Here is a 14127-nt window from a genome sequence, read left to right on the forward strand (position 1 = left end):
TGATAGGCAGCAGCAGGGAAGATTTCTTCCCTGGTGAGAACGTCAGAAAACGTTTTCCAGAACGGCTGGGAAGTTGGCACTCTTCTTCCCCTTTCCCGCAGGAGGAGCAGTGACCCCAGCCTGCGTGTTTCCAGTGAACAGGAGACACCTGAAATCCTTCTCCAGAGAAGATGCCCAGCCTTCCAGAAGCCCCTTCCACACTCGAGCCCAGGCCAGGACGTCCCCCACAAAGAACTGCAAATAAGCAGCTTGGGGGCCAAGCCCGCTCTGTTCTCCTAAGTAACCAGCCCTGTGCACCTGTCACACGGCCAGAGGCCCCGCCATGCAGCCCCCAGTCGTTGACCGCCTCGCACTAAAGGTTAAGCTCAATCAGGTCAACTCGGGTGTCGCCAGTGTGGGCCTCAATTTCCTGTTCTGCAAAGTGGGGACAGTCATGGCGCCCGACGATATCTGTGAACAGGTTGTGACGACTTGACCCCTGGGCAGCCGGTCCGGGATACAGCCGGCGTTCTGTAAATGGCAGCAGTTATGGCATCATGAGGGTCATTTCCACCAAGCTTTAGTGGCTTTGGAATCACCTGTCGCTGGAAGCTCTCAGAGATCCCCAGCTGCTTCCTGGCCACTAAGCGCTCCCCAAGACTGGACACGTAGCAGGTGCCCGGGAATGTCTGCGGATTTGGGGAGCACTGTCTCACCGCCTTCGAAACGATGCTGGGCCTTCGCTGGTTTGATTCCTTCCACTAACAAACCCTCGGATTCTCCCCCCCAGTCACTAGCAACGCAAGGACGCTGATGGACTGGTTGACATTAATAGAGGAGCCTGTGTGCCAGGCACCGTGCTGGAGCACGCGCCTGTGTCACCTCTGACAAAGGAGGTTTGACGACCCCTCTCCCCATTTAACAGAAGAGAAGGCTGAGGCTTACAGCAGTGAAGTCTTTGCCCAAGGTCCCCTTGTCAGAAAGGGGGTGGCACCTGGATTGGAACCCAGGTCTCCCACACTTTCCAACAGGGGATAAGGATGAGAGAAAAAGGCAAGGCAAGCGAGAGAGGCATTCTTACCAGTGACGCCAGCCTCCGAGAGCTCCCGTGAAGTCTAGCCAGCGGGAGGTGGCATTTATACCTTCCCCAGGAGTGCCGGTGCCGAGACGGGTGATCGCTGCGTCCCCACAGAAAGCAGGACGAGAATGCTGGGTTAAGCCCACACCAAAGCCCGGGTCAGCAAATGCCCACAGACATTGTGTCTCTGCACAATAATGTCATTAGCTTTTGGATTCGGCCGCGCCAGGGTGGTCAGGCGGCTGGGCAAGGGGATGTCCACTTTGCATGCATCAGCCGTCCGGCTGCCAGGACCGGGGGCACGCCGGGTTCACCGGTGTGGTCAGTCGAGCCCTGGGGAAAGGCAGACAGAGGCAAATCTCAGTGTCCCTGGGAAGAAAACAAGGGAAGGGGGACGGCGATTTGCCAGGGTCCAGCATCCGTCCGTCCACCCATCCATCCACTCATTCATTCAACAAATATTTATCTGGCACATAGTGCCAAGCTCCGTTTCGGGCGAGGTGAGTAGCGTCAGGGAGGGGACCGACCCCAGTCTGGACCATCCAGGAGAGCTCCCGGAAGAGACAGAGTCCTCGGGGACGAGGGTAAGTTAGCCTGGGAAACCAGACGGGGAAGGGAGTTCCAAACAGAAAGGGGCCATGTGCAGGAGCTGGCGTGCCATTAAAAGACTCGGAGGCCGGTTGAGATAGCTCCAGGGGGGCAGGGGGCCTGATCCTGCAGGCCGGGGAGAGTGAACTTCACCCTGAATACCCTGCGCTGTCCCAACACCTGCTGTTCTTCAGCGGGTGCTCTTAGGACCCTAGGCCCCAGAGGTTTGGAGAAACCGCTCAGATCCCTGCTGTGGCCTCCACCACTGCCCCCGGGCACCTGGCCTTTATTCACGTGCCTCCAGTGTGCATGGCTCCCTTGCAGCCAGCCTGCGTCTCGACCGAATCCCAGATCAGGCAGGAGACCGGGAACAGCACTGGGGCTCGGAAACCAGGCTGGAGCAAGACTTGCCGTCCCCCACCTTCCACGGCCCCAACACACATGTGCGCGCACACACACACACACACACACACACTCACACTCGGCCATGCTGTTTCTGTCTGTTGCACTTCTCACCGCCCGAAGATTGCGCGACTCGTTTATTTGCCATCTTTCCAATCAGAAGGTAGGCATCATGAGGGCAGAGCCATTGTCTGCGTGGTTCACCGTGGTACCCACCCAGTCCACGGCCTGACACGGGCCTAGGAAGCTTTGCTAAGGCAGCTTAAGATGACAGGAATCTGGGGTGTAAAATAGCACAGCCTCTATGGAAACAGTATGGCGGGTCCTCAGAAACTTACCAGTAAAGGGGCGTCTGGGTGGCTCGGTCCGTTAAACATCGACTCTTGATTTCGGCTCAGGTCATGATCTCAGGGTTTGAGGGACTGAGCCCCACATCGGGCTCCGTGATGACAGCTCAGAGCCTGCTTGGGATTCTCTCTCTCCCTCTCTCTGCCCCTCCCCTGTTCTCTCTCTCTCTCTCTTATAAATAAATAAAATAAAAGCTAAAAAAAAATTACCAGTAAAATTTCTACATTTCTACTCAGCAATTCCACTTATGGATACTTAGTCCAAAGGATTCTAAGCAGGGCCTTGAACAGACACTTGCACACCCGTGTTTATAGCAGCGTTATTCACAGTTGCCCAAAGGGGGAAATAACGCAAATGTTCATCGATCGATGAATAGATAAACAAAACATCCATAAAATGGAATATAAATCAGCCTCATAAAGGAAGAAGATTCTGGGGCACCCGAGTGGCTCAGTCGGTTTAGTGCCTACCTCTTGGTTTCAGCTCAGGTCATGATCTCGCGGTTCGTGAGTCTGAGCCCCGGGTCCGGCTCTATGCTGGGAGCACAGAACCTGCTTGAGATTCTCTCTCTCCCTCTCTCTCTGCCCCTCCCCCTCCCACCTCTCAAAATAAAAAAATAGGCTTAAAAAAAAAAAAAGGAAATTCTGACCGATGCTACAGCATGGATGAACCATAAGGACATGATGCTAAGTGACATAAGTCACAAAATGACAAATACCACATGATTCCACTTACTTGAGACTCCTGGGGTAGCGAACTTTATAGAGACAGAAAGTGGAACAGCGGGGCCAGGGGCAGGGGGACGGGGAGATGGGGAGTTAGTGTGCAATGGGCACAGAGTTTCAGTTTGGAAAGATGAAGAAGTTCTGGAAAAGGAGGGTGATGGTTGCACAACACTGTGAACTCCACACTCAAAGTGATTAAAACAGTAAGTTTTATGTTATGTATATTTTACCACACTAAAAATCGTGTCCAAAAAGCCCATCCCCCAGAAGTGTATCATCTCAGAGTTCTGGAGGCCAGAAATCGGAAATCAAGCAGGGCTGTGCTCTCTCTGACAACTCTAGAGGGGACATCTCAGCGCACTTGGCTTTGGGTGTGTTCTGAGCCATCTGCTGTCCTGGACAATGAGTCCAATCAGAGCTGGGTTCAGTCATGTCCATATGTCCCCAGTGCCTGCCTAGACCCAGCACATAGTAGGCTCTCAGAAGATATTTGTTGGCCAGTCGAATTCATTAACGAGTAAGAGATAAAGAGAAGGGTGAAGGTGTCTTCATCTGGGCTTTACCAGAAACAGACCCTAAGACAAGAGTCCAAGGGTAGGTAGTTTGTTTGAGGACTCATCCCAGGGAGTATCAGCAGGGAAGGGAAGGCAGCCGATGGGGTGTATCAGGGAGCAGGCCACCACGGTGTCTTCTTGAAATTAGGTGGGAGCCAATGTGATTCATTCTGTCCAGTGGATTCTGAGATGTCTCACGTGTCTGGTCATTTTAGTGCTGCTGTCAGGCTTTCCAGCACTTTCTCTTCCACTGCCCTGAAATGACATTGTTGCAAGAGGGTGGAGCCTCCGTTAGGCAGGGTCCGTGAATGACCTGTATTAGACAAGCATTAGACATGTGGCATGGATGAGGAATAAACCATTATGGTGAAACCACCAAGACTTGGGGGCTGTTTGTTACCCAGCATAGCCTGACTGATACATGCCTCACCGTGCTACAAATAGGATATGCCTTGGTGTCCCCAAATACAATTTAACCCTTAGACACTTAGGACCCTGAGCTAGAAGAAGAACCTCCGAGATCATCAAGTTGAAAGGCTCTCAACTCTAGCAAAACCAACACTTGCTTCCCATGACAGTCATTTTGTGACAGCCCCTTCGCTTTCTTGGAATAAAACTGAAACTGTAACCCACTTACATATATGCTTTCTGAATAAGTGCCTAATAAAATGCCCTAACTATATTATAAAGGAATAATAAGTGAAATGTGTAATAATATGTATTTCAACATGAAAGGTTTGGACACAGCTATACCAGATGATGTACAAAAGGAGTCTGAAGTGTTTGTGCTACTTACAAATGACAAGTCTGGGGGGGTGGGCACCTGGGGGGCTCAGTTGGCTATGTGTCTGACTCTTGATTTCGGCTCAGGTCATGATCTTGTGGTTTGTGAGGTTGAGCCCCACATCAGGCTCTGCATTACAGCAGGGAGCCTGCTTGGGATTCTCTGTCTCCCTCTGTCTCCCTGCCCCTCCCTCACTTGCTCTCTATCTGTCTCACAAAATAAATACATAAACATTTCAAAAGGCAAGTTTGGGTAGGAAGATAATATTGGACTGAACGTGCATTTGACATGTTCACAAGCCTACAAGGAATTATCTTGAACATCATACAGCCACACACACAGATTGGCCCAGAGGTGATTGATCAATGATGCCCAACCCACAGGCAATATTGCCACGGGCCCCATGATTTTACAAAATGGGGAAGACGGCTTGGCAAAGTTCCCGCCTGAGGACGGGGACCTGGGGGACCTGTACACGGATTCCTGTTGACCCCTGGATGAGTCATTGCACAGGTCGTAACACCTAGTTGGCGTGAATTCCCCCAGAATCCCAGCTGCCCCGGGCACACCAACATTGTGAGTTCTTTTTTTTTTTTTTTTAATGTTTTTTAGTGTTTTATTTGTTTTTGAGAGAGAGAGAGAGAGAGAGCATGAATAGGGGAGGGACAGAGAGAGAGGGAGACACAGAATCCGAAGCAGGCTCCAGGCTCCGAGCCATCAGCACAGAGCCCGATGCGGGGCTCGAACTCTTGAACCGCGAGATCATGACCCAAGCCTAAGTCGGATGTTTAACCGACTGAGCCACAGCGCCCCAACATTGTGAGTTCTAAGGGCTCTGGGGACACGCACGGCACCTGCTACCATCCGGGGCAGATGAAAGACGTCCAGACTGAGGGCTGCAGAGAGGAGCAGGTGACCCCAGGGAGTGGGGAGTTGGGGGGTGATGGGTTCGCTGAGGCTCGCCAGTGCTGGGGCCCTAGGAGAGTGCCCACAGAGCCTACGGCCCAGCTCCCAAGAGTTCTTGGGTTCCAGTCCTGCCTCCGTAAGCCCCGCTCACCCCCAGCTCCCCTTTTTCGCATGTAGCCCTTTTTGCAGCTCAGATTCTCACCACGCAGCCCGGTTGCCTTATTTCCTTGTTTGCCCTGGCGTCCTTAGGATGAACCCCATTACTGAGTTATTTGACTACACCTACCTCTCCATTAAACAGATAAAGTGATTTCTTGACCCTCAGGCTCACTCTCTTGTCACCGAGAGATACTCTTACTTCACTGTCCCTCTCGGGTCCTGTCCCTGCACAAGCTAGGATTTGAGTCTGAGCCTTTTGGAGTTAGACAAGCCTGAGGTCAAATCTCGGCTCTGTCCCTCCCTGGCTGTGCGACCCCGGCAGCCGGCTCTCCCTCTCTGAGCTTCCCGGGCCGTTTAGGAGGATTGAATGCCTTAGAGGAAAGATGCCCTGGCATACTTGGTGGAAAAGCAAGTCCTCCTTGGCACAATTAGTGGGGGACCGAAGCACTGGACAGTCACTTGGAAGTCAGTGACTTCCTGTTCCCCCTTGGACTGGGGTCTGGCGGCACCCCACCTCTAGAGTCAGCCCCTGCTACAGACCCTGGGATCGAGCCCAGGCTGAGGGAGGGAGGGACCCACTGAGCCAGCACTGAGTTAGCCCCCTTGCGAGCCCTCCTCTGACCCCTTCACCCGGGAGCTGGTTACGTACGGGCCTTCTCGGTGTTAGCCGAGACCAGTCACAGACTGGCCCAACGCCTAGAACACAGTAGGTGCTCAATAAATGGCAGCCACCTCCCCAGCCAGCAGCTACAGCAGCAGGAAGGGCTTCAGTTTGGCCAGCCACAGCACGGACAGTCGACAGCTTTGGAGGCAGACGTGAACTTGAGTCCTAATTCCACCACTCTGAAGTTCTGGCACCCGGGGCAATTTGCTTCAGCGCTCTGGGCCTCAGTTTCTCTCTCTGCCCACAGGGATGGGTGTCTCCTATCAGTAGGTTAGAGATGATACCATAAAGCCCTTGGTGATGTGCTCAGCCCGTGGTGTTGGAGACAAGAGGCTGGTGGCTTTTATTACTGTTGTTGCCGCTGGTTTTTTTTCCTCTGCTGTGTGTCCCTGCCCCTGACGGACAGGTCGCAGTGTATGGGGCTCAGGGGAGGATGTCCCAGAGTCAGCACACAGAGAACAGACCTCAGCTCTGACACTTCTGGTATGTGCGACCCCAGGAAGGTGACGCTGCTTCTCTAAGCCTCGGTTGCCTCATCTGTGAAATGGGGTGAAGAACTGGGCTGGCCTGTCAAGGTCATTCTTAGGGCTCAGTGATTCAGATAACATCTGGCATTCAGCGAGGACTCATTTATAAAGCAAAACAAGGCCTCTGTCCGCGAGAGGGACGAGGGGGCGGGTCTTGGGGGGCATATGGGGGACAAGGGGGGTGCTGCCATCCTCACGTAGCGGGAGTCAACCCCGCCTTTTGTCTGCCTGGTTGCTGGGTGCCCCTCACCCTCCACCCGGAGCCTGGCGCCCCACCCAGCTCTCCCCTGCACACCAAAGTAAAAAATAATTCAAGGTGATTTCTCGGCTGTGCATATATGTTTTTTAAACATGCAAGCAGAGGTAAGTGACAATTGCTGTATTCTTTTCAGCGCCTTCCCTGAGGCCCCCTCAGTCCTCCCACATACCAGCTGCATCAGCCATGGGCAGGCCGCAGGTGGCTGGGAGGGGCTCTGGGCACAACAGGGGAACAAAGTCAGGGAGACATGCAGGGCTGGCTCATGGAGGTGGGAAGGTCCAGGGCGGGTCCCCGGGACTGCAGGAAGCCAGCTGTCACCTGACTGGCAGAGGGGACACTCCCTTCTCTTCTCACTGGGGCCAGAGATGCCCATGGATCCCCGGCACTGCCACAGCACCCCCCTCTGGCCAGATGAAGGCACTGAGGCTCCAAGCAGTGACAGGTAGGAGGTGGGATAGGTTCTCAGGAGACCTCTGGGAGGTTCACAGGGCTGCCGATGCAGGGAAAAGACAGAGTCAGGGAGGCCACACCACCAGAGCTCAGCCAGGGGCGTCCCGGCTGGTGTCCCTGGGTCCCCCCTTGGCCCCATGGTCTACACTCTGTGCCACAGCCAGAGTGATCCTGTTAAATCGTGTCTTGCCTCGCTCAGACTCTCCATGGCTCCCACCTCCCTCAGAGAAGAGTCTGTGCAGCCCTAACTGCCCTGGCCCCACACCCTCTCTGACCACTCCCCCTCTCTACTGCTTACTCCTTTCCAGACCTACTGGCCATGTCTTTGCCATGTCTCTATCACCCAGTCACACTCCTGCTTGGGACCTTCACACCCATTATTTCTCTGCCTAGAATGTTCTCATGGTTTATTCAAGTCTCAACTCCAGTGTCACCTCCTCAGAGCAGAGTTCTCTGACCCCACTCATTACCTCCTATCATAATATTGCACTTCCTTGTCTATAGCATTTGCTAACTCCTAACATTATATTTGAAATCTACTTGTTTATTTATGTAAATAAATAAGAGGCCCACTGTCTCTCTCCTCGAAAGTGAACCCCATGAGGGAGGGACTTTGTTTTGTTCCCTGCTGTGTCCTCAGGCCTTGGACAGGGCTGGCATTTGCTGAATAAATTAATGAAAACAGACATGGCAGATAGAGAGATGAAGGGGGACATGATGGATAAATGGATGGATGGGATAAAGGAAGGGTGGATGCAAGGATGGATGGATGGATGGATGATGGATGGATGGATGGATGGGAGAGAGGTAGGATGGATAGATCAATGGGAGAATGGATGGAAAGAACTGATGGATAAATGGATGGAAAGACGGATAGAAAGTGGGGTAGATTGGAGGAAGGATGGATGAATAGGATGGATGGATGGATGGATGGATGGATAGTTGGATGGATGGATGGATGGATGGATGGATGGATAAATGGATGGATGGATGGATGGATGGACGGATGGATGGACAGATGGATGGATAAATGGATGGATGGATGGATGAATAGATGAATGGATGGACGGATGGATGGATAGATAAATGGATGGATGGATGGATGGATAGATAAATGGATGGATGGATGGATGGATGGATGGATGGACAGATGGATGGATAAATGGATGGATGGATGGATGGATGGATGGACGGATGGATGGACAGATGGATGGATAAATGGATGGATGGATGGATGGATGGATGGATGAATAGATGGATGGATGGATGGATGGATGGATGGATGGATGGATAAATGGATGGATGGATGGATGGATGGATGGATGGACAGATGGATGGATAAATGGATGGATGGATGGATGGATGGATGGATCTACAGATCCATAAATAAATGGGACAGATAAATAAATGGGTAAGTAGATGGATGATGAGTGGATGGATGGATGGATGGATGGGAGAGAGGTAAGATGATGGATCAATGGGAGAATGGATGGAAAGAACTGATGGATGAATGGATGGAAAGATGGATAGAAAGAGGGGTAGATTGAAGGAAGGATGGATGAATAGGATGGATGGATGGATGGATGGATGGATGGATGGATGGACGGATGGACAGACGGACTGACTGACAGATGGAAACACAGACAGGAAAACAGACACAAGATCAGTGCAAGTTGTGCATGTGACTTTGTCTAAAAGGACTAGAGCCTGGGGGTGAGCCCAGCTCACAGCCGACCTTGGGGACTCTCAGAACCCTAAAGCCCCAGCCCCCTCAAGAAGTGACGCAGAGGAACATGGCAGGTGGGGGACCGGCCCCAGGCTTTATTGAGTAGATTCCGGGGAAGGGGGGACAGGCAGACCATCACCCTGGCCCTGGAGCCTCCTCTTCTTGCCTCTGCTGCCCCCCAGGGCGGGTCTGGGCCACTGGGGCCTGGGTGCCCTTCAGCTGCTGAGGAAGCAGCCCCGCTTGTGCCACTTCTGGTCCCGGATGCGGCGCACAGACTGCAGCTGCGGCTGGTTGGCGTCCCACTCGTTCCAGTGGCGGTACTCACCCCGCTCGAACACATATTGGCGCCCACGGTAGCCGGGGAACTCGTAGCCAACCCACCTGCCGGGTACCAAGGTTGCGGTAAGGACAGTCAGCCTCCTGCCTCCAGCCAGACCGAGGCTTTGAAAGCCGGCATCTGACCACGCTCTCTGCCTGCCTAAATTCCTCCCTGGCTCCCCAGTGCCCTCCGGATGAATTCAAACTCCCTACCCTGCTCACAGGTCCTTCACCAAACATCTCAACATGCCTTCTCCACACCCCATACTCCAACCTCTCTCATACTACTTTCCTTGAAACGGAGTCTCTGAACCCTTACACATGCTTTTCCTTACGCCTGGAACACTCTTCCTTGCCTCATCCATATCCCTCTCCCCTTTCATTCATCTTTACGTCTCGATTTCTATGTCTCCTCCTCCAGGAAAGCCCTTGCTGACGTCCCCAGGCTGAATCAGAGAGCCCCTGTGAGTCTCCCATCGCAATCCTGGTCACAATAAATTGTGAACACCTGTCTCCTTGTCTGTCTCCCCAGCAGACTAAAATTCTTGAGGGCAGAGGCTGTGTAATTCTTGTTGCCCCCATATTCTACACATAGAAATGCTCAGCACAAAGTTGTTGAATAAATTACTATCAGGGAGGAGTGGCACCTTTTAAGGCTCAACCCCAGATCCCAAGCCCACAGAGATGTAGTCACTGACAAAGGGAAAATGATTCTAAGATTGCATTAACAGAGATAAGCCTAGAAGGAGGGAGGTGATGTACTACGCACTCTCCTGTATACTATTCAGGTCATATCTAGAGAACCACTACGTCACTTCTCACCCGGGTAAGAAGGGCAAGGACTGTGAAAGGAAACAAACAAACAAACAAAAATGCCCCTGAGGATCAGTTCAAGGGCCTGGGGAGGTTTGGCAAAGGAGTGAAGACCTAGATAGGGACAGGTAAGAGCAACAGATTTCACTTGATTAAAAAATAAAGATAAAACTTCCTACAAGTCAAAGCTTCCTGGATATCTAATGGTTATGGAGGGTGAACAATTAGCCATTCCCATCATGGGCCCCCCCGCCATGCCTGGAGAGGCAGGGAGCGTCCTCTGTGTAGGAAACACAGTGAACAGAGATTCTATTTAAAGCCAGAGGGCAGGGCAGGGCAGGAGTGGGGGGTTGGGTCCCTTACGTCCCGTTGATGGCCCGGATGCTCGCCACGCGGTCCTGGAAGCCATGCGCCCAGAGGCTGGGCACGTCGTCATCCACTATCTCCATCTTGCGGCCGCTGAAAGCTGGGTTCTCAAACAGGTGCAGCTTGTGATCCGGGCCATCCTGGGGGCGAGATCACGTGGTGAGCCGGCGGCCCCTCCCACGCTCAGAACAGGGCTTCTGAGACGTGGGAAAGAATCCAGTCACAACAGAATAACGCCTACTCCCGAGCGCCCCCTGCCCGAGGGAGGGAGGCGATTCAGGAGATGCCTGCAGGAGGGACGGGAGGCTAGGGAGGTTCCTCCAGAGCCAGCCTCCTTGGGAATGTTAGAGCCAGGGAGCCATGAAGCCGAGAGTGGGCCTTGGGGCTCCTATTAAAACTCCCATCATTTAGCAGCTAGGGAAACCGAGGCACAGAAAGGCCGGAAGGAGATAAAAATCAGTAACGCAGTAGGATTCCCTCTTGACTAAACCACGTTCTGACTGTGGTCTTCTTAGCTTTCTTCCCACTGTAGCATCAGTGACTGTGACAAGAAGAAAGGGCTGGAGCAGCCACGGAGGGTGGGTGGAGCGGGGGGGGGCGTGCAGAGCAACATTTAAGAGTGTCGCTGTGGATCGAGTCCCTTCCAGGTGTCTGAGGAAGGCAGGTGGAGAACCCGAGCTGCTTTGCAATTACTTTCTGAAGTTACTTTCCGGGATGCGTTGCTTTAAGGACAATGCTGGTCTGGGACTGGACCGTGTGGCTCCTGATTTTAACAGGGTTACAGAGGGAAGTGTCAGTGCTGTGCTGGCGAAGTCAAGATGTGAATCCTGGTGTCCCAGTCCCCAGGCCAGTGGCCACTGGACCATAGCCAGCTGCTTCTCAGCCCGCACAACCTTTTAGGTTAGAAATGAAGACGGCCCTTCCCCAGCCAGGTCCGTACCAGCCTGGCCCCCAGCTAAGCTTGCACAGTGAGCCTGCCTGACCCAGCTCCCAGCCGGTCCTGCTTCTAGGAGCTCCCCCAAATGGGCAGGAGCTGTACTCACGATTTGCAGGGGCCGGAGGGACAGGAGGCTGTCGCTGTGGTGGCTGTTGGACCAGGCGTCCCAGCGAGGGTAATCCCCCTTCTCCAGGACAAACTGCTCGCCACGGAAGGCCCTGCGTTCGAACGCCAGCCACCTGTAGGAGGAAACCGGCCTGGACCCGCGTCTCCTGAGGGAAGGGCCCCCAAAGCTGCTGACCTTCGACCTTGAGCCCTCCCTCCAGCCCTACCACTGATCCCTGGTCCAGGTATGAAAGGAGCTCCCGGAACATACTGGCCGCTGAGACTGAGCCAGAAAACCATCCTGGGAAATAGTGTAAAGAATCTGTTTTATGTGCAGCCTTTGTGTAGGTGCTCAGGAAACTTCTTAGCACAATGCCTGGCACCTAGTAGGTAATCCAAAGATAATTCCTCTCCTTTCTCCACCTCTTCCTCATTATTATTGTTATTATATTGTTATTTATATGCACGTTTCCATTCATTTTCACAGACACTCTCTCTGAAGCACGTGCCAGTGTTATCCCCATTTGACAGATGGGAAAACTGAGGCCAGAGATGGGAAGGGAGTCGCCTAAGACCCCACAGCAGACCTAGACCTGGAACCCGGACCTCCTGACCCCCGGAAGGCTCGGGGCTGTGAGGAGGGGGCTGGGGGCCCAGGTACTCACGGCCCAGACTCCACTTGGATGGAGCCCACCTTCTCCAGCAGGCTCTCCGTCAGGTTGGGGCACTCAGCCGAGAGCTCGCACCGCTTGCCCTGGAAGTTCTCCATTTCGTATACGATCACCTGAAAGGGCAGCACCCTGAGCATCCCAGCGGCGTGGAGCTCCCAGGGCCACCCCTTTATCCCCTCCCTCTGCAGGGTCCTCCTTGGGGCAGGGCCAGGAGGACCATCCCTCCGTTCCATCTGCTCTGTCTTGGACGCGCTGGGATCCAGCATCGACTGCAGGCTTGCACTGCCCCCTCGTGGCCACACGCGGGAATGTCTCCAGGAATCTCAAACCAGGATTGCAGCTACTATCTGACCCCAAACTAACAGGGTGAAATGACCCAGGGGAAGGAAATGAAGCCGCTTATGGTTAGGAGGGAATGTGGGCCCTGTTTTAAACTTTTCAAGAGAGGCCAGAAATCTGTATTTCCCTTAACGTGAAATTTCCCTGTGCCAACGAAGGAAACAGCAGCTCGCAACGTCTGAGTTGACCTTCACCTGTCCCACGCCCAGAGAGGAAGAGACTGCAAAGGAAGAGGAAGGTTTTGCCTCTCTTATCCACCTAGAAGCACAAGCTGTCTTTGCAGAAGGCCCCTGAGTTACATCTGTTCTGGTCATTTTATAGAAGGCTCAGAAAGGGTACGTCACTTGTCCTGGGCTGCACAGCAAGTTAGGCAGAGGAACCAGGATTCGGTAAGTCGGCTGGCTCTTTTCTCCTGCACGCTGCTATGGACGAGGCCCACGGAGCCAGGAAGGGCCTGTGGTGGCATCTGCCTTCCAGGCGGGCACTGCCTCTGCGGCTTTGCAAAGGCCTTTAGAAGTCCCTAGACCAACCCTGTGGTCCCCCCAATCCCAAGAGGAGGAAGGCCTCTTTTCTTCTCTTCCACTCTCTTTAAAGCCACCAGCACAGGGCACCTGGGTGGCTCAGTGGGTTAAGCGTCTGGCTTCGGCTCGGGTCATGATCTCACGGTTCGTGAGTTCGAGTCCCGCATCGGGCTCCGTGCTGACAGCTCGGAGCCTGGAAGCCTGCTTCGGATTCTGTGTCTTCCTCTCTCTCTGACCCTCCCCTGTTCATGCTCTGTCTCTCTCAAAAATGAATGAACATTAAAAAAAAAAAATGAAAGCCACCAGCACATCCTCAGAACTGCCCCCACCTACAGTTATCCCTTTAGTCAACCTATCCTCCAACCCCATCTCAGGTTAAAGCCCCCAGGGAGGCTCAGAGAGGGGAGAGCCAACAAATTCCAGCCGTCGGAATTCTCCTTAGCTGGCCAGGGCAATGGCCTTTACATTTAGCTCTAGCGCCGGCTCAGGGGGCCAAGACAGCGAGCATTGTTCCATTTTCCAGATGGGGCTGTTGAGGCCCAGAGGAGCCAGAGAACTGGACTGAGGTCAGGCAGGAGAGTCCGAGCCATGTCTCCTGAAACCCCTGGGCCTCTGTGCCCCACTGAGACAGGCTGCGTGTGTCCAGTTCCATTCTCCAGATGAGGACACAGGAGAGAGGGTGCAGTAAAGGCGTGAAGGGAGTGTCTTTCTGGCCCCCGATGGCTGGCAGGGGTTTCTCTTTCTGGAGGCCGGCTGCCTGCTGGGGAAGCTGACCCTGAGGCCCAAGAGCAGCCCCAGGCCCGGAGCCGCTGGGACCCCTTCCCACCCCGTACCTTGTAGCTGCCCCCAAGGCCGCCGTGGCTCTTGCCCGCTGCAGCTTGCTCGGGTGCGCCATGCTGTTCCGCCAT

General features: G+C 53.7%; 1 protein-coding gene across 1 annotated transcript; it reads right to left on the minus strand.

Moving 5' to 3' along the window:
• Positions 1 to 9312: 9312 nt before the first annotated feature.
• Positions 9313 to 14127, minus strand: CRYBB3 (crystallin beta B3). The gene is made up of 5 exons (XM_007082498.2): positions 14053 to 14127; positions 12354 to 12472; positions 11690 to 11822; positions 10644 to 10786; positions 9313 to 9530 (listed from the first exon to the last, which is right to left on the minus strand). The coding sequence occupies exons 1-5, from the start codon at positions 14125 to 14127 to the stop codon at positions 9365 to 9367; spliced, it is 636 nt and encodes a 211-aa protein (XP_007082560.1). The 3' UTR covers positions 9313 to 9364.

The sequence above is a fragment of the Panthera tigris genome, chromosome D3 (assembly GCF_018350195.1).
Source record: "Panthera tigris isolate Pti1 chromosome D3, P.tigris_Pti1_mat1.1, whole genome shotgun sequence".
Classification (NCBI taxonomy): domain Eukaryota; kingdom Metazoa; phylum Chordata; class Mammalia; order Carnivora; family Felidae; genus Panthera; species Panthera tigris.

Coding starts and splice junctions, on each gene's coding strand:
- CRYBB3 (XM_007082498.2), bottom strand. CDS start 14,127: ATGGCGGAACAGCATGGCGCACCCGAGCAAGCTGCAGCGGGCAAGAGC. Junction 12,473..14,052: donor GCCTTGGGGGCAGCTACAAG/GTACGGGGTGGG, acceptor CTGCCCTTTCAG/GTGATCGTATACGAAATGGA. Junction 11,823..12,353: donor ATCCAAGTGGAGTCTGGGCC/GTGAGTACCTGG, acceptor TTCCTCCTACAG/GTGGCTGGCGTTCGAACGCA.